Source organism: Ptychodera flava, chromosome 7 (assembly GCF_041260155.1).
Source record: "Ptychodera flava strain L36383 chromosome 7, AS_Pfla_20210202, whole genome shotgun sequence".
In the NCBI taxonomy this organism is placed as follows: domain Eukaryota; kingdom Metazoa; phylum Hemichordata; class Enteropneusta; family Ptychoderidae; genus Ptychodera; species Ptychodera flava.
In genome coordinates this window covers 14,005,885-14,032,822 of record NC_091934.1, presented here as the reverse complement: position 1 = coordinate 14,032,822, position 26,938 = coordinate 14,005,885, and the positions used below count along the sequence as shown (strand labels likewise).

Genomic DNA, 26,938 nt, shown 5'->3' with positions numbered 1-26,938 from the left:
TCACTGTCAACGAAATATAGTTCCTGAATTGTCAGTCGCAATACTGACCCTGTGCATTTAAACTGTTTAACTTTAACTTAAAATTGTATTTTGCTTTTCTATAATCTGAAATCAAGATTGCTTTGTTTGTACCGGAGGGGCTTTGCATAAGGCAAATCTTTCCGGTTTTTTTTTTAAAACAGTCTTGATAGTAAATCGTTCTTCTGATCATTAATACTTTCCAACCTTTTCCCCTTTTTCGCTCACATAATTTTCACAAATCATCCTTTCGACATAAAAGGAAGACAAGAAAAAACAAAGAAAAACATTCGTACTTCTTAGAAAATACGACATTTTCAATGTATTCCACTATGAACGCTTATAATAACGTGTCCTACATATTCATTTCTCTTCCTGGAGAAAACGTTAGCCAAACCTTTCCTGGTCCAGATAGGTATATTAAACTCGGTTCCTAGACAATATAGGCCGCTTTCGATAACGTTATCTTAATGGCAGCAGGAAAATACCATACAAGCTCAAAGACATGGAAGTATTGAGTCCCAAAACGTTGGAGATTGAGATGGAGATTGCAATTTGTCAATAGTTTTTTCCCTTTCATCAAAACATTGCATTTTGCGAAAATCAGGAGATTTTTTCCGATCTCCTCTGAACTGAAATGACCATTAGCAAGTCAGCTTATTGATTCGAGAATCAGAGACAAGATATCACACATCACAGCTCATTCCAGATTCACAGAACGTGTGGTCTGTCTTGCCGGATACCACGGCATTGTCGCCCTTTCCCTTCGCCTTCTTCGTTTACTGTTGACACAAATGACAAAAACGTATGCTACATATGTATTTAAATCGACACGTGCGACAAAATTACACCACTGAAAAAGCTAGTCGAAACGTATGACAATATCATTATGGCTTATGTTTTCATGCCTATGTACAATTTATCAGTATTTTTGCTAAGAGTGTCAAACATGCTTCTACATTTACTTGCCGTAACATCTCGGAAATTCATTCCAGACAAGAACAATGATTATACCCTTTATACAAATGTGATTGATTTCACAGTGCTGTACAGAGTTTTACCTCCATGCCATAGACCGATACACTGTCGTCAGTACAAAGCAAAAAACAGTGTCACCATTACGAAACTACAAACACGTCAACTCATTGACTGAACAAAATTAAGGATAAAAGCAAACGATATTAAAGCTAAAACACACTCACTTGTGTAGCATTTCAAATTCTTCAATCGTCGCTGGTACAGGACGGTTTTTCGTTTCCGGTGCCGATAACACCAACGTTCCCGATGACGCCGTCATGGATCCCATGATGACGTACGGAAGAGGCTGCCATACATCGGACAGCAATCGCATGAAGGGCATAATGATCGTGGATATACGGCTTGCCAGTATACAAAGGCTAAAACCACTGTTCCTGAAACACAAGTAATAAGAGATAGACATTTTATCAGTCTGAGCCAGATGCGATGAAATCTGCGTATTACAGGTATTACACTTTTTTGTTAGTTCTTCCTTTGAATCTTGGCCGAGAAATATTCGAATCACGTAAGCTTATGTTTGAAGCTGTGTTAGTCGTAACGTATGACAAATATCTTAATAGCCCTGGTTTGTGAAAAAACAATGTCTTCGTCGTTCTGCTAATAGCATGTCGAAACGCTTGGTGCTGAACTCGTTACGTGAAAATGCCCAGTAATGTCCGTGTTGCAGAGACATATTAGGAACCAATAAACTGTAGAAATCAACACTTACAATTTACTCAGACTGTACAGGTATACGTACTTGAAAGTACCAATGAATCCTTGAAACGTATATACCTGGCTTATTTTATTTGAGAAAAGAAGCGACATGCAGCGTCGATGCCCACATGTGTGTTGTGTTTCGGCACATAAGCAAAGACACTTACCCGACCACTGTGGGGTAGAGTTCGGCCACGTATACGAAACCAGACCAGAAGGCAGCCGCAGCCCCGACTTTGGCTATAAGTGCGAAGGCAATGCTAAGGTATTGAAAACCTGTGAAATACAAAATTCATTAGAATTTTCAAATTGTCACTAGAAATTCCTACATAGGTTAAACTGTCGAGTGTTTTTACCTGAGTTGATTACAGGGAGAAGCACTTCAATTGACCATCGAAACTGGAAACTACGTAGAAGCGAAAGAACACTCAACTTCCCATGCCACTTTAAGGAGGACCAATTTAAGGAGGAAATTGAGTTTGTGCCATAAATTTTGGACCCGTAATTTTTATTGCCATATCATACGAAATCTAGTCAATTAAAAAATAAATCGTCGATAGTGAGTTGAACGCTTTTCCACACGGTGAGGGATATTTCAAGATTTCGCACTGAGCAAAATTTGTCTATTGAAAAAAGGAGACTTGCTCCGGTAATGTGACAATTTGTCACATTTCTTTTTCTGGTGTGGTCATTTGTATTTGTTGTTAATTGTATTCTTTACAAATTTAACTCTTTGTCACTGGCTGATAGTGATGCTAAATAATTGATCAACATTCAAAGCCAAATTGAGCTGCACTCACCGTTCTTTGGAAACGGACTGAGGAAACAGAACACACCACCGATGAGACAAAACACTGCGATTGGCCTAGGGCGCCCCCAGCGGTTTATTGTGAACGACGAAAGGAATATAGCGATTACTTCTACAAACCCAGACAGGAAGAAATTGACATATCTGTTGCCGGCAAGTGACGTCGAAAACATCGATAATCCAAAATATGGCAAAACAACTGAAAACCTGAATGAATATAAAAACTTATCATATACCTATGCCCTGTATTGTGTCTGTACTGAGTTCAGTGACATGATTTATCATGTTGATTTGCATGTCAATAAAGTGATACGCCTTGTTGATTTGCATATGAAAGGAATGATCAGCGCGCCTTTCTTTCATTCAATTGAATATTTGCATATGAAAAAGTGATACGACCTGTTGATTTACATAACAAAGCCTGATACGGCCTGTTGATTTGCATACCGGACCACTTACATGGCGGCGCCCTAATCAAACAAACCATGGTGCCCGTCTATGATTTTGACTTTGACTACGATATCATGTCCGATCTCCAAAAGTGGCAGGGTTTTGAAGCATAGGGAAATGCGGGGTAACTAAATAAAACACATGTGTCGATATCGGATTAACCTGCTAGTAGTGCTACCAATTTGAACAAATTAAAGAGCAGAGCATCACACCGTACGGGCACTGACAGATCGATGACAGACCAGCTGTTCCGTCCGTGCGCGTGCATAAGCACAGACGCGCAGACGACAAGCAAAAGTGCTATCGGACATGTCGGAGGACCGGCAAATTCAAAAGCACAACTTTCAAAAATATCATGTATTCATGGTAAATGCGTTCTGGAAAATAATACCAAACACAACACTTGCATGTACCGTACGGATTCGGTAGATATCCTACATGTTTGATGACAGGGTTCAAGCATTTCTCTGCTCAACCGTAAAATAATTGTCAATGAGCCAGCTGATAGATTACGTCAGACGCTAGTATATCAATCCGCCTTAGCAAGATGACGCAAACAAATGTAGTCCATCCACGGGCACTCTGTTGTTCTGAATTGATAGTCTGAATAAACTAAGCTGCTTATATGTAAATACGAACTTTGATGATAACTGTGTAAGAAATTTATAACAGAATGCCGTTCAGATTGAAATGCCTACTTAGCTACAAAACCAGATCAAGGTCGGACGTGTCTACGGAACGTCACAAGCGACCACATCGACCATATTCTTTCGATGCTAAACGTCGCGGCGCGGCGGAACGACGCACGCATATATACGCGTACTATAGGTACGCGCGCGACCTGCACTGTGTCGTTTCACATAATGATATATATATACACAAGGGTATGCAAATCATTTCTGGACGACATTATTTACCGATGAAGTGAGTCGAATTCCGTCGCGACAACAACGAACGTCGCAAAATACGCTAATATAGCAAATGCCGTTCTGTGGTTTCGTCATGCGCAGAAGGAAGGACATATTTTTTATTTCTCTTCGTAGTAAAAACCTTCCATATAATATTCCAAAGAAGAACATTTAATTTTTTTTCAGTTTTAGTGAAAGCCTTTCGATAGAACCCGAAAGATTATTTCAAATGTGCATTTCTTTTTACTCAGTCTGTTTTTGGTCCACAGGCGCTCCTTAGTTGGGTAGTCTGCTAAGTAGATCGATTTTCGGATCGATCTATTGATCCCGTAGTCGATATGCCCGCCACTGCAACCTAAATACTCACAAGGTGTGCAACACAGTCAATCAAAAACACACCACCCGATTTGTAAACTGGCCGTGCGCTCGCACAAAACATTCAGAACTACACTCCCATATACCTAGTTGGATCACAAATTTAACCATCTCGTCGAAAATCACGCCGATGAATGTGTTGCTCGTATCATCTTGAAGAAATCGGCCGTGTTTTGAGACCAAGCGCAGTGAAATGTGCCTGCAGAACGATTCTACCATATGATGTAATTTATTCCACTACTGATTGGCTAATCAACGGTCAAAACAAAGGTCATGGCAAACGTCACTGGTGTAGTATAGTTGAACCAATCAGCGGTGGAAAAAATGACGTCATATGGTAGAATCGTTCGCAGGCCGCATTTCACCGCGCTTGGTCACAAAACACGGCCGATTTCTTCAAGATGACGCGAGTAACACATTCATTGGCGTGATTTTTGAGGAGATGGTGAAATTCGTGATCCAACTAGGTATATGGGAGTGTAGTTCTGAATGTTTTGTGCGAGCGCACGGCCAGTTTACAAATCGGTGTGTGTGTTTTTTTGATTGACTGTGTTGCACACCTTGTGAGTATTTAGGTTGCAGTGGCGGGCATATCGACTACGGGATCAATAGATCGATCCGAAAATCGATCTACTTAGCAGACTACCCAACTAAGGAGCGCCTGTGTTTTGGTCGTACGGAACGTGAACAAGCCTGGCAGGTCAAGGGTTACATTTTCACATTTTTTTCTTTGTTTTCATTCTGTATTTTACTTTCTATCGTCAGTGAGTTACATTTTAAAAATAAAAAAATTGTTTACCTTTTGCGGACGTTTTAGAAGGTAATAGTATCTGTCCCCCTGTCCCCCTTTTTTGTAACGCACATCGTCAGGTTCCCACGTATGTTTTGTGCGTGCATTGAGTTTTGCGCATGCGCGGATCGTTGCGCGTTTCGAGGCTTCCATCATATGCAAATAGCATAGCAACCGTCGATAGCAACAGGTCTCCTCCCCTACTTTTATCCAATCAAATGGACATATTCAAACGTGTCAAAGGTTATTAGAATACATAATCGTATTGCCACACATGTCCACTGTCTGTCCCGAAAAAACGGCGTGAAAATCGCATTTCGTTTCGATTTTACCCAGCGAAACTAGCATAACGGTCAATTTTTTGAATTTCTTGAAATTTCACGAAAACCTTGTTAAATAATTTTGTGTTCTTGAGTTTTTGGGAGATGGAGACATAGTGACATTGAAAATATGTGCGCCAGTATTACAGCAGCGACCGGCCACATGCCCGGCTAATTTTTGTGTTCGCCGTTCCAACTCGTCGAAGTTGGTGGAAATTGGAGGTAAGCTGATCAGTTGTGGTCTAATCGGAACGTTTTCCCGTCATTTAAACAAGCTAGAATACATTTTTGTCATTCAAAAGATACTACCCATCAATTTTCGAACAAAAATGTTGTTTGATCTCATGTATCATCTGACCTAAGCCTCCATCGACGACGTCAACAAACTTTGGCCTTGGGGTCACGACATAGATCGACAGGAAAACCGGAAGTGATTTTTCCATTGTCAACAACATGGAAGACTTGTGTTTCAATGACGTGTTTTGTCAAAAGCTGCCTTTCATGAAGTCTGTGTGCTGCTATTTCCCATTCTTGACAGCATCTGAGAATCCAAAATTAGTAATTTTCTATCTTTTTTGTTCGATTAGCGCTCGAAATTCGAGACGATAGTACATCGGTACAGCAGTCGCCCGGTGATTGAGCTACGTTCAGACTGTAGATCTACGTAAATATGGCGACTCTGTTAGCAGTGAACTTGTACTCGACTCTTACCCGCCATTTCTACAACCTCCATGATATCCAAAGTGTAAGTAACTCTCTACCTTGTCAACGAGGATACATGCACATTGCGTTACTGGTGTTTCTTGTATTTTTATAACCTTAAAGTTTGAGGTCGTTAACTATGGGGTAAAGTCCCTCCACTCAAAATTGCACAGGGCACCTTGGCTCAGCTTGTTGAACAACAATTTAGCGTTCAGATAGGAAGTTCACCGATCACAGCTGGATAGCCATGAGTATAAACAAAGACTTCTCTAAGTCCAAACATGTAAATTTCATTACACAAGAGTAAATTTGTAATTTTTTTCCAGGTAACAAGATTTTGGCAGATTATACCAGACTTCCATTTCTTATTTGGTACAATCATTTCAAGTGTATAGAGGAATTTTTGTGATATATGGCAATAGTCTATAGCCCTAGCTGCAAAATTGTAGCTCTATGGTGAGGTGGCCGGTGGGTTTTGGTTATTGTGACCTCACCCACCAGTAGTGCTACAATGCTGAAGGCCCTGTAGCGTTCAAAATAAGCATGTCGCACTTGATGCAGCATTTTGATGTGAAATCCCACATATTTACTGCATTTGGTCGTACGGATTTATCACTACTGAAGACTGAACACTATACTACACTTAACCTTGTCGTTTATTGGTATTTGTTCAAACATGTCGATCGCGTTCCAAAAACATTGAGCATGTTTCTAGTCTGGCAGCCGCTAGGCCATTACCGGAAGTTGGTTATGGCAGCTCCCAGAAATGTTTTTGGAATTGGATTGAACAAATACCAAACCCAATATACGATGAAGATAGTGTAGTATAGTGTTTAGTCTTCAGTAGTGATAAATTGGTGCGACCAAATGCAGTAAATATGTGAGATTTCACATCAATATGCCGTGTCATGTGCGACACACTTATTTTGAACACTGCAGGGCCTTCAGCATTGTAGGTACTGGTGGGCGAGGTCGAAAACACCAAAAACTCACCGACCGCCTCACGGTAGAGCTACAATTTTGCAGCTATTGAAACTGTTGCTGAAGTATCGCATGTTGCTCTGAACTCTTGAAGTAATTGTGCTGGATATATGACGTTGATGACATACCGGTAATTCACGTAGCAGAATCATTAAACAGGTAAGTTGTATTGTAGTATTTATTCATAACACAATCACATTCACAGTTATCAATTATAATTCCAAGTCCCAGCTTATTATAAAAGGTAAGTTATATTGATCATACATGTACATGTATGAAAAGTTCCCAATTGTAACAGGTAAGTTGAATATTAGTATTTATTCAGAACACCATCGCATTCACAGTTATCAATTATAATTCATACCAAGCTCCACAGTAATGAAACAAATATTTGGTTTTGTATCCTAAAAAGAAATTTGTTCTTTACATCATCAGCAAAATTTGATTGGTTCATCAGCTCTTTCTTATGGTCAAAAACCATAGAAACAAATGACCATAAAAACAACACTATTTCTATATTTCAACTCCAGCCTCTGTCTCTCCAGTTAAGTGTACAAAACTCTACATGCTTGTTTTGCATCTTTTCTTTACAGCTTCAGGCTTAAACTTCTGAGTTGTTGGAGACACTTGTGTCCAATGTTCTTTCATGACACACTTGGTGATTTCTAGGTCATCTTTCAGTCCCCTAACGTTGTATCTAATGTTATTTAGATCAGCATGCACATGTTCTCCCCCCTGTTCCCCATGGAACCCACAGCCAAAACCCCATTTCTGTATCCAGGGAACTGTGTGATCCTTCAGTATGTGCATTTTAGGAGACACTTTGGCATTTGGAAATTGCTCTCTGTAGAATGCCATAAGACAATCTATGTTAGTTTCTGAAATAAAAACAAAGCTATCTGTTAGGAGAGGAAATTATCAATGCCCATCAAAGTGTAGTATTAGCTATTTACTCATCTTCATGAACACTATTTGTCTCTACATTTAGTTTTTTCATGTGATAATCCACACATGCATACTAAGTATTTTGCACTATCATCACAAAAAAGAATGCATGCTTATTTCCTAATTCATTCTGATAAAACTTTGGAAGTCCCAGATGATCAGTCAGTGTACTCATAACTCAAAATCATTTTGTAACTAAGAATTCCTGAAATAATAATGTTACTGTATTAAAATGGTGCTTTTATCGGAAAATCACGTACCCAACTCTTTTATCTCTTCAGCTTCCATATAATCACATTTGCTGTAGCCGGCATGGCACTTTGCAAACATCTTCAACAGCTTATTGAATTTTGTACATATTGTAGTGGCCTCATCTTGATACTCTGGACTAACAGCTTTCACTTCTTCTATTACAGCATTGGTTAACATGTCAATGTTGCCATCCTGCATGAATGAAGACAATCAGAGATAAGAAATATTGAAGAAACCTTGGCAGTCTAAATTCCTTGTGCACACAATGGTACCTTCATAAATTCATTTTGAACAATCTTTCACACAGTGAGTAAAATTTGTTGAAATGAAGGAACTAAGGGTGAAACAAGGCATGCAGACGGTCAAGGTAAAGATGCAGAATGCAGTATATCAGACAAGGTAAGTTGTTTTGTTGCTTTAGCACACATGCTCACTGACATGATATTAGACGTGAATGTGATTGCGGGAGATTGCCACTCACCTGCAAGCATTTATGGACATGGTTTCCCACAAACGATTTTCCATGGTAGGCCTGCCTTTTGACATTCATCCGTTGTAGGGTTTTGTCAAGGCTTTGTACCAGATTGAGTGTACCACTTGGATCTATTTTCTTCTGTAACTTTGCAATGTCATCCTCAAACATGTTGTAAACCGCAAGAATATCCCCAGATCAAGATGTAAGCTTGGCACACATACTTATATGTGAAAATTAAAGAGGATATGTAATATCAATCACAGCTACTGATTCTAAATGCTTATACTGATGAAGTGGTGTCTGAAAATACCAATAAATTCTGAAACTGTATTCATATACTACAGACAAGGAATTATATCATTCACTTTTACCAATGTGACAGAAGCTTTAACTTTTGATGGATTTTTAAAACAATGTTCAGTATGTTCATAGTTTACCTGTGATATGGGGATCTCAAAAATGATATTGTTGATGGCATTGTTGTACTCCTTTGCATTTTTCAGTTTGCCCTGCCCTTCTGCTAAAAAGTCGGCATGATCTCTGATTAGGCTGTCAATGGATCTGGGCTGGGAGGTCCGTAAGTGTCTGGGAATTTGTGACTCTTCTTGAGTAACATGGCACCACAAACAAAAGTGTCTTCCACCAGCACCACTGAGTCCGTATATCTTACAAAGGTATTCATAATCACCAAAGCCAAATAGACGGAAAGTTTCTCTCTGAAAGAATAATGACAAAAAGGAGAGTGGATACAATGAAATAAATAGTATAAATATTATAGTATAAATATTTTATGTAGAGAATTTTCATCACTTATGCAATGAGATGTCCATGTACTTTATTTTTCATGTCCGCTGTTGTGTCTACGCCATCAGATACATGCTTCTAAAATTGAATAAAATTAAATCCTGTAAAGACCATGCAGATCAAAGAGGCACCAATTTACAAGTGGTATAGCCACAAACAGATTAGGTCAAATCGCAGTAAACAAAACACAGGTGCCTAGTAATTACGACACTGTGTTTGTGTACGGCGACTTGACGTCATCAGTGTGTGGCTATACCACTTGTAAATGGTGCCATAAAAGATTTCTGGATGAACTTACTTCCAAGTCAAAGCTTTCAGTTCATGTAACTGTTCCCTGAATCGATCCAAAGCAGTACTCAGATTTTGGAAGCTATCCCCGCTTTCAAAAAGACAAAACACCACTGTGTTCTGTTTGGCATTAGGATGGGGTACATTTCCAAGCTGAAACATAGCTTTGAAACTTCCACCACCCTTATCCCCACCGAGTTTGACCCATATTTCATCTTCAGGGATCTTTCCTCTGTGCCATGACAGCAAGTTCAGCCTAGAAAAAATTAGAAGATTCAGGATTATATAACTGTTTATATGTAATTCATGACAACCAAGTGGTGATACCAAGAGTACAAAATGGAGAGTAGCTCAAATATGTGAGCATAAATTAAAATACAGCTGTACATGCATGTCTATGTGTGTTTATGGTCATGTCTCATGATTTCTTTAATGCGTGAGATCCATATAAACTATACATTACAGACTAACATCCAGTTAGACATTATTTCAAGGTATACGTCACTTGCCTGTCATTTTCATTTAGCTGTTGTAGCACTTTCTGTGGGAGACTGTCAGCATACACACAGGGAGCCAGTTTTACTATTTTTCCTTTATCCTCGTTGAACAGGAACACTTTTATCTGCTGTTGCTTTGTATAGTCACAACAGTCTCTCCACACAAATGTAGGAAAATATAAATGACAAACAACAAAGATAAAAAGTGTACTATAGCACATAGTTTATCTCATTTGTCCATCTAATAATAAATAAATAAATAAATAAATAAGTAAATAAATTGAACCTGACCACTCAGCTTGAAGAACAGAACAGAGAAAAGCAAAGCAACAATTTTTATATTGTCACATGAACATGTCTCAAGGGACAGTGTCAATACTTCAATGTCTGATAAAAAAAAAACAAATCTTTAAGTTTCCCCCCCTCCCATGAAACTTAATTGTTGAATATTGATCAGCGCTTCCCATTATTTCCTTACTGTGACAACTCCATTCATACCTAAAACACAACCAAGATAGAAAACTACAACACTATCACACTTGTAAGATATCGATATATAATGTATCAACAATATTTCAATAAAAACACATTTATTTCTGTTTATTTCTGAGTTTATTTCAGGTCTGGATCGATTTTTTCTGCAAATGGAAAAAAAATATGCAATTTAAAGAATTCTCAACCAACTCAAAATCATATCATTTTTGATGTGGTTCTTAATTTTGGGTTAATACATTGAATAAATTTCAGATTTATGCTGAGTCATGAATTGTGTACCAGTAGATAATTGCTGCAGGTTTATTTGCACTATTAATTCATAACTTTTCTCTTTAATTTTTTATTACAGGGGATATGACTTTCGCCCAGATTACTCTCGCCTCTGTGTTCTTGCGTCTTTGTTTCCAAATATTCCCCACCTGGCACTGACAGCTACTGCAACAAAAAAGTATGAAGAGGCCATAGTGTCATCCTTGTGTCTTCAAAATCCTGTGAGGATAAGGGAAAACCCAAACCGCCCCAATATCATCTACGAAAAGTACCTGCGTCTACCAAGCCAAAGCGGAAAAGAAAGTTATAGTACAATTTTAGAACCCCTAGCTGAAGATTTGAAGAAGAGAAAGTTAGATTTTCCGTTGACATTTATCTATCTCCCATTAGAATGGTGCGGATATGCATATATCTTGTTTGAACACATTCTTGGCAATGATCAGTTTCAGCCTGCCAATGCTCCATGTCTTCCTAAATACAGACTATTCAACCAATATCACGCCCCACAAACAGCAGCAATGAAATCAGAAATTCTTTCTTCTCTCATGAATTCTTCTTCTTCTCTGCGAGTCGTTTTTGCCACTGTAGCTCTTGGGATGGGTCTTGATTGTCAGCGGGTGAGGCAAGTGATCCATATTGGGGTACCAAAGACCATTGAGTTTTACTTTCAAGAAACAGGTAGGGCAGGGAGGGATGGTAGTTTAGCTAGGGCAATCTTATATTACAATAAATCAGACATAGCTTTAATCAGAAATGTATCTACATCAATGCGTAAATATTGCCTAAGTTCAGTTGAATGTTTGCGGGAAATTCTCTTAAACCATTTTGATTTTGCAAAGCCTTTAGATGATTCACCTAAACATTTATGTTCTTCAGTATGTAAAATTTCATGTACATGCATATCATGTTCCCCAGGTGAAGATATTGAAATGGAAGTGGTCTAACCCTTTCACCCGCACTTCCTGTGTACAGGATTTACCTTAGAAAACAATGGATTTGGGACAAATCATGGTAGTGAAAGGGTTAGAGGGACAAAGTCTCTCATTTCCCGCCAAAGTATAAGCTATATCTTGTAAACTTATCATATGTTACATAGACTTTGATTCAGCCACTGCCACTTCAACTTCAACTTGACTGGCGTTCATGCACCCTACTAGCCTTGAGATTGATTCAGAGCCACCGCTCATCTCTCTACAAATCTCTCCACTTTCACTCACTGGTGACCTTCTTTACTGTAGCAATAGTTTAAGTAGTTGTAGTAATAAATGTATAGAAACAAAACTGACGTCACCGGGTCATAGTAGATTAAGTTTCCGTATACGCCCCAAACAATATCACACGTTTCTTTTGAATATTGATGTTGTTCTCTTCACAGAATTATACTTAATCACCAGTTGTTACAGTTCAATTCTTACTCTGTGCATGGTTTTAACACGCAAGTTCTTCTATTAAACAATTTTTGGTACATGTCAAAAATTAAATGATGGAAGTAATCATGCATTATGCTCATGTACAGGGTTTGAGTTGAGCTGTTAATGTTGTAACCAGTGATTGAGCTCCTTTCAATGAGTAGAACAATACAATAATATTTCACAAGAAACTTAAAGCCAAACAAAATTTAGCATATCTTATGAATACTGAACAGTACATCTTTTAAAGGGTATCCAGACTGAATATTTACGAGAAGTTTTCAACTTGCAGATTTAGTATTTACTCATAGATCAAATGTGTGTGAATAGTGTGTCATTGATTTTGTTTTTTTATGTCTTTTTCTACAATTTAAAATATGTTCACAACCATGTAAATATTGTCTATATAATAAATACTTCATGTGTCACTGATCCTTATGTAAATAATTTAACCCTGAAATAAAAAAACCCTATCCTTGATCTTGAAATAAATGAAATTTCTTATTTGGACACCAGCAAAACTCATCATACATCACAAGTTTAAATACTACATTGCCTTGACAAAATTATATACTTGACAAAACCTTTTTAAAGATTTAGTAAAAAAGTGGCAACCAATAGATACATCTGTGACAATTTCATATAAACACACTGAGCATTCTAGATCTGTATTGTTGAAATGGCCAGTATTCATATTGTCACCGTAGTGTGTACTGCATAAATTTAACGTTGTTTTTGATAGTTTGGTCTCATATCATTGTATCTATTACCTCAAAATCATTTTTATAGTGTAAACAAACCAGCAATATAATAAAGTGCACCATACAATTGTTATTTTACATTGTTGTAATGTTCACTACTCAGGTCTCGTGCATTCTTACATTTTTGTTGCTGTTTCAAAAGGTATGATATCGTACTGGTATATATAGCTGAATGATATTGTACCAACAAAACACCAGGGTGTAAGTTCACTTGGATGTCATAAAAGTTGGCCGCTATCATTTCAAATTTATGGACATCAAGTATTTGTTAAGATAATAATTCCCTTGTTTACAAAGATTTACATGATGAAATTACAACTGAAACCATTTTAAAATCCACTTGTTATTGGATACAGTACTCAAAAATGGGTTGAAAAGATGCTCAATGGTGGCCATATTTAGTCCCCGCAGATGAAGTCTGGCGGGAATTATAGATTGGGTCCTGTCTGTCCGTCCGGAGCCGGTTCTCAGACACTGCTGAACCGATTTTGTTCAAACTTAGCACAAAGGCAAAGCACTATGGCATACAGATACACGTCTATTTATTTTCGCGATACAATCCAATATGGCTGCCAGGCGGCCATTTTGTTGCGATTTTTCATGTCTTTTCGGCAATAACTCAAACGTCCTTGAATTGATTTTGTTTAAACTTGGCACAAAAGCAAAGCACTATGTCGTACCAGTACATATGAATATTAATTTATTTTGCAGTACGATCCAATTTATGCCCCAGGCAGCCATTTTGTTGTGATTTTTTCATTTCTTTGTCATCAAAACTTATAACTGGCAGAGATAGGTCATTTATTGAATGTTGCTCAGATGATTTTGCAAGTCATAGAGCTGATGCAAGTTGCATCAATGTCATTCCACAGCTACCTAGACACCAAGATTTATCAAATAGAGAAGCGGGGACTGTGTCATCAATGATGACTTATTTATTACAAAATTGCCCATACTGTTGACAAATATTTTCATCTCTACTTGAACGTTTGGTATCCCTCTCATTTAGCCCAACAATACTGTGCACTTTAAATGTTTCAAGCAAATACATATGAGACAGCTGGAATTATTATTCAAAAAGACACAATAAAAACAACCTATTCTAGATACATTTTTCAAGGAACATATGATTCCTAAAGGGACAAAGTAGCTCGTTTTTGACCCTATTACAATAATTTTAATTTCTCAAAAAATCAGTTATGTTGTTAAACTAACTGAAATATATTACAATTCAATTTTCATTCAGCACATAGTCATACCACTTGAATTATTAATACAATTTTTAGCACATACCATAAATTCAGTGATGGCAGTAATCATGTATTGTGTCCATGAACAGGGTGTGAGATGAGCTGTGACAAATAGAGATTGAGCCCATTTCAGTGAAAAGACCATAATAATATTATTATACACCTACTGCTGTAACCTATGGGAGTTTGACCGTCCAATAACTTTCCGTATTTTGTATAGAACGCGGAGTCCCGAATACGGGAGACGCGTCGCGCGTCTCCCGTAGGGTTTGTAGCAATTTTAATTTCAACAATCGCGCGCGTTCCACTCATATCGCGCGTGCCGCATCCCTCAAAATTTACCATAGAATTAGTTTATACGGACGGTTAATGGAGGGTGTATAATAATAGGGTTATACTCAAAATACGGCCCTGTATGGACTCGGGCTCAGTGAGTGACGTATTGGACTCGCCTTGGGCTCGTCCGATACGTCACTCACTGAGCCCTCGTCCATACAGGGTCGTATTTTGTGAATAACCCTATAATATTCCAAAAGAAACTGAAGTAGTAGAAAAAATGTAAAAAAATGAGCAACTTTGTCCCTTTAACCCTTTCACCACCATAGTTTGGTCCATTGTCTTCTATGGTGAAGCTGGACCTCTAAACAGGGAAATGGGGTGAAAGGTTTAAATCAAAGCTATAAGTCAAGGTATTGGCATGGAATGGGCCATTTTCATGACCCTTACATGACCTTACATTTTTCCACTTTCATTGGTAAGATTCACTCCATCAGCATGGAATAGGCAATTTTCATGACCCTTACATGTTACATGACCTTACAATTTAAAACTTTCATTGGTAAGATTCAATCAATCAGGTTAACTAAAAAACCCTACAAAAACTATAATAGCAGCTTTAGTCAATAAATTATGTAGTTAATTACAAAAGAGACTTTCAAATAACAATTTATCTGTTTCTTGTCCCCAAATGCTTGACAACCTATGCCAATGAAGCACAAAGTTGTTAGGTCTTCAGGAGGCATGAAATTGGAGTTGGGAGCTTTTAGATTTTAAATATAAGAAAATCCCACAGGTACACAATAAGACAGTCAGTTAAACTACTTTCTTGTAAAGACTAAACACCCTGTAGAAAATGACGCAAAGATACTCAACCAGGGGGTGTATCAAGGATACCCCGTCTGTGACATGGAAATTTGCACAAAGACCAATCAAAAGTCAAGAGTTTGTTACCATGACAGCCCATTTGAGAGTAGTGGCCAGAGTTACATTGAATGATGAAACAAGCAAATTGCACTACAATACGTCAAGGATGTAAGAGCGTTACACAAGCATGGAATTTGTCCCTTCCAGTAGGATTACATTGAGCATTGCTGGAAAAGCAACTTCTGCTATTGTCATTTTCATGAAAATTTGCACAAAGCTTAATCAAAGCAATAAATAATAGTGATCACATAACATTGTATGGTCACCGTGCTTAATTTTGAGATAAATAGCATTGAATTATCTCATCCATTAAAATGCATTGATGAAATAATGCTGACTCAGCATTTTAATTCACAGTCTTGTATCTCACAAATGAATGTGGTGAACCCCTTTTTTTCATTATACAGTTTGATAATATTTGCAAAGAAAAATAAATTAAGAATTTAGAGAAATGACAATATTTTCAATTTTACCGCTCGTACATCCTTAAAGGTACAAATGTATATACCCCGAAGTGAAATGCTTAAAGGGACAAAGTCTCTATTTTTGACCTTTTGTGATATCAATAATGCTTGCATAAAATCACTCAATGTGCAGTAAAAAGTCAGTACAGAACCTGAAAACTGCCTGAAATTACCCCTTTGCTTTTGAAAAATAGGGGTTTTGTGTGTGACATCAAGATGAAATGAACTACTCAATGCCAAAGTATGTTTCCTTTGACAAATAAACACTGCCACAGCAGTGTGCATGACAGTCATTATCCAATCTACACTGTACATGAAAGGAATCCACACTCTAAGATCTCATTACAAGCCCCGTGTGGTCTAAGCATTATATAACATTGGCTATCCAGTCTCATTGATTTTATAAAAGTCCATTCAAAAATCAGTGATTGTGCTATTTTCTTTCACTGAAATAACCATGTCAACAGATTATGGGCATTTAATACTCATACTCATGATCACTATTGTCATCAGTATATGGAATGCCAACTTCATCAAATATCTCAGTTTTCTTTCTTTGTATCCATGAATATAACTCTGGAATATTCAGTCTCTCCAGAGGGCTTAGTCCGGTATCTGGAAAGTGTGCGTGCCTCCTATCAGGAGTTACTAGAAAAGGTTTTAGCTGTCGCAAATCATCCAACACAAGATTCATATCTGCCGTTTCAGTTTTCATTGGGTGGTCTGTTTTTTCTGGTTTAATGTTTGTGACATTATCAAAATTACGGGTAATGTCATAGAGACCAGTGGCTGCTTTTGAAGCTCTCAAGATTGCCTTTTCAGTCTTCTGAGCTCCCATCGCTTTGACCATTGACTTGAAGAAATTATTGTGAAGCTCATTCCCTAAATCTGTTGGAAAATATTGCCTGCACCCCCTTTCTGATTTATAGATCGTCCCCATAATACACGTTGTGCCATTTGCTCAGACAACACGGCTTGTACTTAAGCAATCTTATTGACGGCCTCAATTGCATAATTTGAATGGTGTGCTTTCTTTGATCTAAAGTACATCAACAAATATTTCCAATTTATGATGTCTCTGTCACCATCACCTTCTTTGTGTATGTCATCCAGCTGCATGAACATCAGACCAAGTTCCAGGACCTGTTAACTGTAAAGGCGAACTCTATCCATCCCATCACCATGGAGTTGTCTACCAATACTTCCAAGGGATGTTCACATGTATAGTTGTGGTCCTAGACTTGCTGAAATTCTTGATGTTCAGCAGCGGAATCAACATGGGAGTGATGATGCACAACTGAATATAAATGATCTTGGGCAATATCCTGCTGGTTTGCACCCATGACCTGAGCATCATGGCCACCAAATTGTGCTTGGGATTCATTTATTACATCAGGGATCACACAATTATCAACAAACTTTCCAATAACCATATTGATATAATCTTTCTGACAGATTGAGTTGAAGATGGAGATGGTGGGATGTACCTGGTTGGCTTACTGGTAACATGCGCCATATTAAAGAAGTCAAGTGCAGCCTCAATGACAAAACAGCGTACAATCAAGAGGAGAAATTGTTTAGCAGCATCATAATTTTTGGTGACATCAGAAGGTAAGTTGTTTCTTTGTAATAGTTCCCTATAATATTTTAAAGTCCCAGAATCCCTAGAAGAATCCTGTCTGTACAATTCACTCCACAAAACTGACAGGAAAGCACGTTTAGCATGCCAGTTTTCAATTACGATAGGGCAAACATGCTCTAGTCTATCTGTTGGTGTATGTGCCCCACTCCTTATATATTTAGCCTTATGTGCACGAATTCATGTTAACTCATCCCCTCCAAATGGTACATGTGGATTTCTTGATTAGCTTTGCCATACAGTGATGTAAGAAAATCTTCAACAGAAACTTGGATGTCTACCATATCACTATATTTCTTTTCATCCTTAAATTGTATTGGAAGGTTATACACACTTGATTTTTGCTCCATTTGTTGAGAATATCTGTGTGCTATGTGGTCTGGTACAACAGAAGCAAGATGTTGGAATTTTGTGAGATGTGTTACAATGATGCGTGCAACAAGAACGATTAGATTTGATCTGAAAATTTGCTTTTCTTCTTTTGATAGTATGAAAGATGACGGCGGCATGTCATGTAGATTAGCTTTGGGGGTTTCATTTGGAAAAGATGAAAAATCAATTCTGTCAAAAACTAATATTAAAGTAAACCAGTGATGATCCTTGTTTTTGTTGTTCACCAACAGTTGCCGAACATTTTCCTTCAAGTCTAGGTTGTCACCTGTGATTTGAAATTTCCTGCCCTGTGTCACCTTTGTGATGATTTCATCTTGATATCTTCCTCCTATGTACTCAAGAATATTCATTTCCTGCTGATGACTCAGACAGACACCAAGCCGGTTGAAACGATCATAAGTCTGAAATCATATGAAACAGAAATTATATGTATACGCATACAGTTCATCCTCTTTCATTATCCATTTGCTAATGACTTGAGCAAATAGAAAATTATAACAAAAGTATAATCTTTCTTGACAGGTTGAGTTGAAGATGGAGATGGTGGGATGTACCTGGTTGGCTCACTGGTAACATTGGCCATGTTGAAGAAGTCAAGTGCAGCCTCAATGACAAAACATTGTACAATCAGATTTACACAACATTGAACTGGCAGGGACTGTGTCACCTATTGACGACTTGTTTCTTACAATACAGTATATAGAAAGATGGGTATGCTAATCAGAGAAAAAAGAGAAAGACTGATCCTCCTTTTGTCATAGTAGTATATCAGATAAATTTCTTACATACATGAAGAGACAGATAAGTCGTTTTTACAATTAGAACTCTTGATTAAAACCCTTTGTGCCATAAAATGACCAACTTGAATGTTGATGTTTGACCTGAGAAACAGTGCCAACTTGTAGAGTTAGTAAGAACTGAATAAAATCATCATGGCCCTGTTACAGTCAGTAACCAGTCTGAGTCAGACCATGAGACAAAAAGACGCCTGAGATAACATTTGCATTATGAATGGAAATTTTATCTGAATGTAATAAAGTTTGTGTATAAAAATTTCATCTGTGGTCTGACAGTGGTTAGAGTTTTTCTAATTTTAATAATTCTTTGGTATTCAGATGAATGATGCAAGATTCACGTGTAGAGAACTAGAATCACTATGTAAGATTACTTTCAGATTCTGTTCTATATTAAAGGGGAAGATTACTCAGTGACTGTGTGTTCATGAACTAAAAATTAAACTGAATTATTCATTCACTTTCACAAAGTGATAGTGCGATGACACCCTTTTAAAAACTATTGGTTATAGGTAGAAGTGACATAAAAGCCTAGCACTGCACTGACACTTAGAGGGCTTCCCCATAGTCTACAGCTTGGGTAACCCTATAAGTGTCAGTGCAGTACTAGGCTGTTACATCACATCCACAGATAACAAAAGGCTTTCAAATGGGCGCCATGGCGCTATCAGTAAGTGAAAGTTAGTAACAAAGATGGATTTTACACCAGTTTTTCATAGATTTCATAGACCTTCCCCTTTAACAATTAAGTGAACTTCTTGAAATAAAAAGATTTGTCATAAGCATTCCCAATTTATAGCAAAAATGAAGTGGATCACTGATACACAACCAAAGATTACATCTGTAATTTTCTTGAGTCAAGTAAACATACACCTTGGAATCTGCTTTACCAGCACTCAAAATCACGGTGTTAATCCTCTGAAGTAAACTCAGTTCTCGATGTCTTTGCTGCATTAGAATACCATAGACTGTACTGATCGGGTACATTCGCGCATCTCCACACCGGCTTGAGTTAGTAGCCTCTCTATGCACAGGGACTGCAACACCAACCAAAATATCCAACAAGTATGGGACTTCATCCTTCATTTCTCTCAGGATGCCATGCCATTTAAATTCCTTCATATCAGAAGGTGTCTTGCTTCTGTGTGACAAGAAAAATGTGTAGGATTCTGGTCAGTAATCCTGTCTAAAGTAAACAGATATATGAAAATTCAGCCACTGTTACCATGGAAAGTTGAGATCTAGCCAATCAAACATTTTTGCAAGGTGGCCACGTAAATGAATATGTGCTACCAAATGGTCATTCAACAACTTAGATACACCCTCTTAGCCATACTATACCTTTAAGCAATTACTTCTCCCTCAGAATTTCCAGAATAAGGTGCCCCTCCTGAGAAAACCGTTGATAATTTGTTTTGGCACAGTATACAAATGGTCTTTATGTTTTTTCAAAATATGTATGGGCTTGCTTTATCTGACTTTTTATTGTGTGCAAAAGATATAATAACATTTGATTCACATTTAATTTACATACTAGTAATAGCAAACAGTACTGAAACATGGCTCTATGATGTTTTATTATGTACTACAAGCATCGAAACAAACTCTTAAAAAGGAGTTCCCTGTTGTCAACTTGAGATAAGGAGTGATACTAGTTACAGGACAGTTGATTTGCAGATAATCATTAAAGGGACAAAGTCGCTCAATTTTGACATTATTTCAGTTGTTTAAGTTTATTGTGAAATATCATTTGTATTGTTGTGCTAATTGAAATGGGCTCAATCTCTGGTTGTCACAGCTCAACTCGCACGCTTTACATGGGCATAATGAATGGTTACTTCCACCATTTAATTTTTGGTATTTACCAAAAACTGTTTTATAACAGAATTCACACATTATAACCATGCAAAACGTGAGAGTTGAACTTTAACAACTGGTGATTGAGTATATTTAAGTGAGGAGAACAAAAATAATAATAATTCAAAAGAAACTTAAATAATTGAAATAATATAGGGTTATTCACAAAATACGGCCCTGTATGGACGAGGGCTCAGTGAGTAACGTATTGGACGAGCCGAAGGCGAGTCCAATACGTCACTCACTGAGCCCTCGTCCATACAGGGCCGTATTTTGTGTATAACCCTATTATTATACACCTCCCTCCATTAGTCGTCCGCATAAACTAATTCTATGGTACATTTTGAGGGATGCGGCACACACGCGCGATATGAGTGGAACGCGCGCGATTGTTGCGTTGGCACGAAGCCAATTAATTTCCAGTGCAGTACAAGCAAACTTCGCTGAATGTTTTCAATTTAATTAGTCTTTGAAAATAAAAATCAATTGCATTTAGAATTAGTTTTTGTGTTTTAAACCTAATACTATGAATACATTTTGGTAGAAGTTGTTATTATGTCTACAACTCACAGTTAAATAGTTTGTTTACATCCGATAATCGCTAGGTCAAAGGTCAAACAGGCGCGTCGCGCGTCTCCCGTATTCGGGACTCCGCGTACTATACAAAATACGGAAAGTTATTGGACGGTCAAACTCCCATAGGTTACGGCAGTAGGTGTATAATAATGTCAGAAATGAGCAACTTTGTACCTTTAGAAATAGCTATTTATGAGTGTTCCCTTATAACATTTACATCAGTTATTAAAATTAAAACATTAAGGTAGGTCGTTGGTATTCCATGCAGGATAGTGCAGCTCCATTGTTGAAAAGGTGTAGGCGTTTGACTTGGAACTTTACATCAGTTATTAAAATTAAAAAATTAAGGTAGGTTGTGGGTATTCTATGCAGGATAGTGCAGCTCCATTGTTGAAAAGGTGTAGGAGTTTGACTTGGAATTTCCACTACCAAAGCTTGTGTGCGTGAATAACAACAAAAATAGCAAAAACTTATGCCTCTCACCACATTAACTTTATTTGAAAAGTGTGATACATCAAATTAATAACAATTGTTTTTGTTTTACCAATTTGTGAGTATTTACTTGAATACCACGACCAACCTTAAATAACAATGACCTTTTACTGTTTCAAAGGAAATCACATGAAAATTCACATTATGTTGAAAGGAATTTTACCTCAAAATTGAACTTTCACTGGCATCTTTCTTGGACAGCCTTTCACAGTCACTGTTCAGCTGAATCAACAGGTTCTTTTTGATTGCAAAATTCAGTGATCTGATTTTTAAAACTTTAGAAGCAATCAACTGTGGTAAACCCGTCTGAACAGCCAAGTGAAGATCCTTTGTTTCATTCTGTTAAAAAAGGAAAGGAAAAACCTCTTAAACTGGTTAGGTAGATTTCACATGTCTGACTATATAATGCTGCACATCATAAAGTTTCAAACAAGTCAGTGGTATTTTGTTGCAAGTACACAAAGGTTGATTTTAGCATACATGTATTCAGATATAGTAAAGGCCAGGATGAAAAAAAAAATATTACTCCTTGAATTTTTCTTTCATAGCCATAAGAAAGGCCAGGAGCGAAACATTTAATCTTCAAAATCAAATTCCACGCTAATTCTATTACACAGCACTCAAAATTACTGAAACAAGTCATCGTTGATGACACAGTCCCCGCTTGTCCATTTGTTATAATCTTTGGTGTCTAGGTAGTTGTGGTCTAGGTCGCTGTGGAATGACATTGATGCAACAAGTGCATCAGGCCTGTGACTTGCATAATAAAGTAATCTGAGGAACGTTCAATAAATGACTCATCTCTGCCGGTAATGACCACTGAAGGAACTTTTGATTACATCACACATAACGATGCCCTCACTGCCTCTTGTGTCATGACGGCACACATTATACACATGGTATGTTGGAATTTTCGAAATGCTATGGGATTGGGTATGTTGTTGTAATCAGCCATCAGCCATTTCGAATCATATAATGAAACAAATTAATGTGCACAAGAATGCAGCCATAGTATTTTATCTTCGTATCACGTTTGAACAAATCAGTCCATCGAGGGACAGTGACCTATGTTTATGTTTCAAAGACATAAAAAAATCACACCAAAATTGAAATCAAATGGCTGTCTATTAACCACATGAATCATAGCACAAAATTAGTAGACATGCATATGTATGCCATAGTACTTTATCTTTGTACCAAGTCTAAACAACATTGGTTAAGGAATATTTGCATATGATTAAGCCTCAAAGACATGAAAAAATAAAAAATTGACCATCGGGCAGCGATATTGGAAAAAAAAAATACAATCAGGCAGCCATATTGGAACATGTCACGAAGTAAATTGACATGTATGCCATAGTGCTTGATCTTTGTGCCAAGTTTGGACAAAATGGGTGTAAAGACCTTTGAATTATGCTTCAAAGACATGCAAAATACCAACAAAATGGCAGTTCTGCAGCCATATTGGATCCTATCGCAAGGTTAATTGATACATGCATATGCATGCCATAGTACGTGCTTTGCCTTTGTGCCAAGTTTGAACAAAATCGGTTCAAGGATGTTTGAGTTACGGTTCAAAGACATGAAAAAATCGCAAAAAAATGGCCACCTGTCAGCCATATTGGATCATTTCACGAAATAAATTGGTGTTCATATGAAGGGCATACTGTTTTGCTTTTGTGCCAAATTTGAACAGAATCGGTTCAAGGATGTCTGAGTTATGGTCCAAAGACATGAAAAATCGCAACAAAATGGCCGCCTCACGCCCATATTGGATCGTATCGCAATATAATTTGACATGCATGTGTAGGCCATAGTGTTATGCCTTTGTGCCAAGTTTGAACAGAATCAGTTTGAGGATGTTTGAGTTATGGTTCAAAGAAACGAAAAATCGCAAACAAAATGGCCGCCTCGCGGCCATATTGGATCGTATCGCAAACTAATTTGACATGCACATGTAGGCCATAGTGTTATGCCTTTGTGCCAAGTTTGAACAGAATCTGTTCAAGGATGTCTGAGTTATGGTCCAAAGACATGAAAAATCGCAACAAAATGGCCGCCTCGCGGCCAAATTCGATCGTATCACAAAATAAATCGACGTGCATCTGTAGGTCATAGTGCTATGCCTTTGTGCCAAGTTTGAACGAAATTGGTTCAGCAGTGTCTGAGAAACTGTTGATGACGGACGGACGGACGGACGGACGGACGGACAGACGGGACCCAATCTATAAGTTTCCCGCCGGACTTCGTCCGCGGGGACTAATAAAATAGTAACAATGTCTGTCAGTGTCATTGTTGCTCCAATACAATTATCAAATCAAGCTAAAAAAATGATTTTTACATAATATGGGTATGTTGCAATGAGGATATCTATTAGATCATAAGAATTAAATTTCACAGCATTTTGATCAGTAGTTTTTGAGAAAGAATTTTTTGACCAATATCCACAAATTGTCCCCAAAGTCAAATACTGCTAAGGCCAGAAAGAAAAAATGAATTGTTCATTGGAATCGCCGCTTCTACTTCGGCCGATTTGGAAATTTTTTTGGTTTTTGGGAAATTCATACTTCTGCATTGCAAATATTTTAGTACTGCCACTAGTGGCGCCCTACACTTTGTCGGGTTTTCATGGGCATGGGATTTTGAATTCGACTTCTGACGTGTCTTCCCTGAGTTGACTGTCAATACGTTGTTGCAACATCTGAATTTTGCAAAGCATAACACAAACTTGATTGGTTTTTGGCAGAAATTTCTCCGTCTTGTCAAGTTTAGTACATCGTTACCCTTGGATTAAAAATAAAAAATAAAAATAAAAATTTTCGCTCGCCGCTCCTGAACCTTGGTCCAAACAATCCGATGAACAATAATTTTTTTCTTCTGGCCTAATTGTGTTATAATTTGAACAAAGTTGAAAGATAAGACACCGTTGCATGCGTCTAACCCAATTGACGGCAATCATCAAATAGTTACAGAGAAGATGAATTTTTACCAAAAATGTAGAACATCAAAAAATCAGTAAAAATAGGAAACTCGAGATTTCTACACAAAATCATTAATCATTGTTTGACATACTTGTTTCAATGGTATTGACAACTTTGAGTCTGCCATCTCTGGATTCTGTAATCCTGATGTATCTAACACTGATGCATCATTAGACTGATATTACTGGTACTGTTATTGTTATTGCAGTTGTAAACTGGTTTCGGTTTGATGAGCTGATAGGCATCTCTTTCAGACTTAGATCCTACATTCTCTACCCCTGTAACAGATGACTCTGAAATATAAAATGAAAATTTGTAAAAATTGTGTGAGAAGATTGGACTTACAACTGAAAGATTATCATGCAATAATACTGAGCCCGGGACTCAGTCTGGCAACTATGGACACATTCACTGTAATATACATACCAGACAATCAGCAAATATAACTTTACAAATATTGCTCCCTTTTGTGATGCCATAGAGTTGAGAATGATAAAACAATATGCATTTTGAGGGTGTGGACAGAATTAGGGTGGGGGTGCTTTTATGAAAATGGGTACACTGCAAGATGGTTATTATTATTATTATTAGAGGAGATTCCGCTCCTTCATATGCTGAGGATTTTTAAAGAATAAATGAAATAGTGTGATTTAGTAGCACTTTTATTATTTAAAATCTTTTGGAGAGCTTTGATGAAAATGGTGCCAACATGATGTAAGCAGCTTGGGAGGTGAATTCTCATGTCTGAAGTAGAATATTTTGAAATGGCATGATTTTTGTAACACTATTATGATTTAAATTATATTTTTATAAGTCAGAAATGTTTTAACAACCTGAACTGTCCCTTGAAAAAATTTGATGTACAAACTTTGACAGCATAACAATAGAATTATTGTCCTTGGCTGAGAGAACGTACACTTTGCATTTTTGTGTGAAATTAATAATGCCAAAAATGATTTGTCTTTTTAATATATTTCTATGTTTGTGCAATTAGACAAAGAGCCAAGAGTGAAGTTTGTGTCTCTAGTAACACTCTATTTCATAAAGACATGCAAGTAAGTCAAAATCTTGACAGGGTTTTAGATTTGCACAATGATGGTTTCAGAAAATCAGTATTTTTTAATTCTATGTGGCCGTAAGATATAATTTTATCACTTTTTAGTTATGTTTAGTCCTTGTGTTGAAATTTTGTCTAGGTCATTTACATATTTGGTCATATTGTATAAAAATTTCCTTGTATGAAAAATACTGGTCCTCCCTCAAACGCTTTCACAAAATTTAGTGACCTCGCCTAAACACTTGCATGAAAAATGGTGACACCAGCCATGGAGGTAGGACCGAGCCATGCACCAGCCCTCCCCTCAGGCCTCCCTGTTAATTCTATCCGAGCCGGGCCCTAAGTATGGAGAATCCGTATGACAGTTTGAGACAATTTATGGTATACGTATCAGACCCTGTATTTTGCGCAATACATCGATCTGCCGGCCTAACGCATCATCAATTGTTCACTTGTACATTTTGAAAGTTTCATGGCATTGAATGATTGATATCGTCGCTACGCGTAGTCAGCCTGTACTTCCCGGTACAGGCTTTGTGTAGTGACGGTTTACGTGCATCAGCATGTGGCATCGATGATACAGTAACTTACCTTCAGCATGACAAATGCATGCAAATTCTGCTATCTTTTCTTCAATAATTAAAATTCTTCGATAGCACCTTTGACAGATAACCTGCCCCTGATTGCCTGACAAAACGACAGCACCCCATTCTCGAAGGCGACCAACGATGTCGATTTCAGTAGAGCACCGCCCAAACACAGAAACATAGTGTTTCTCGTCAACTTAACTGTGGTGTTGCAAGCCACACAGACTCTGGCCAAGTATGACATAATGAAAAAAATATTAGACAAGCAAAACTTTCTAAATTTCTCTTGTCCGAAGTTGTCGTCTGCTCCGAGCTACTTCCGTGTTTATTTTCTACCGGGCGTAATCAACCAATCAGCTTTAG

The 26,938-nt window shown here is 37.5% G+C and overlaps 3 protein-coding genes across 3 annotated transcripts in view; all 3 read right to left on the bottom strand.

The window, feature by feature from the left end:
* Nucleotides 1-236: 236 nt before the first annotated feature.
* The window catches only part of LOC139136831 (organic cation transporter protein-like), a 31,888-nt gene continuing 5,186 nt past the window's right edge, over nt 237-26,938 (bottom strand). The window contains exons 2-5 of the mRNA XM_070704669.1: nt 2,553-2,767; nt 1,920-2,028; nt 1,221-1,430; nt 237-800 (exon numbers count right to left, since the gene is read on the bottom strand). Coding sequence (XP_070560770.1) covers nt 719-800; nt 1,221-1,430; nt 1,920-2,028; nt 2,553-2,733 — 582 coding nt within the window. The 5' untranslated portion in view covers nt 2,734-2,767 and the 3' untranslated portion in view covers nt 237-718. The remainder of the gene's footprint in view (nt 801-1,220; nt 1,431-1,919; nt 2,029-2,552; nt 2,768-26,938) is intronic.
* On the bottom strand, nt 7,500-8,928 carry LOC139136815 (uncharacterized). Its single transcript, XM_070704652.1, has 3 exons — nt 8,765-8,928; nt 8,292-8,475; nt 7,500-7,964 (listed from the first exon to the last, which is right to left on the bottom strand). The coding sequence occupies exons 1-3, from the start codon at nt 8,924-8,926 to the stop codon at nt 7,648-7,650; spliced, it is 663 nt and encodes a 220-aa protein (XP_070560753.1). The 5' UTR covers nt 8,927-8,928; the 3' UTR covers nt 7,500-7,647.
* LOC139136269 (uncharacterized) lies at nt 18,024-25,094 on the bottom strand. The gene is made up of 4 exons (XM_070703997.1): nt 25,023-25,094; nt 22,114-22,289; nt 19,899-20,166; nt 18,024-18,632 (listed from the first exon to the last, which is right to left on the bottom strand). Exons 1-4 carry the CDS (start codon nt 25,056-25,058, stop codon nt 18,024-18,026), a joined length of 1,089 nt encoding a protein of 362 aa, XP_070560098.1. The 5' UTR covers nt 25,059-25,094.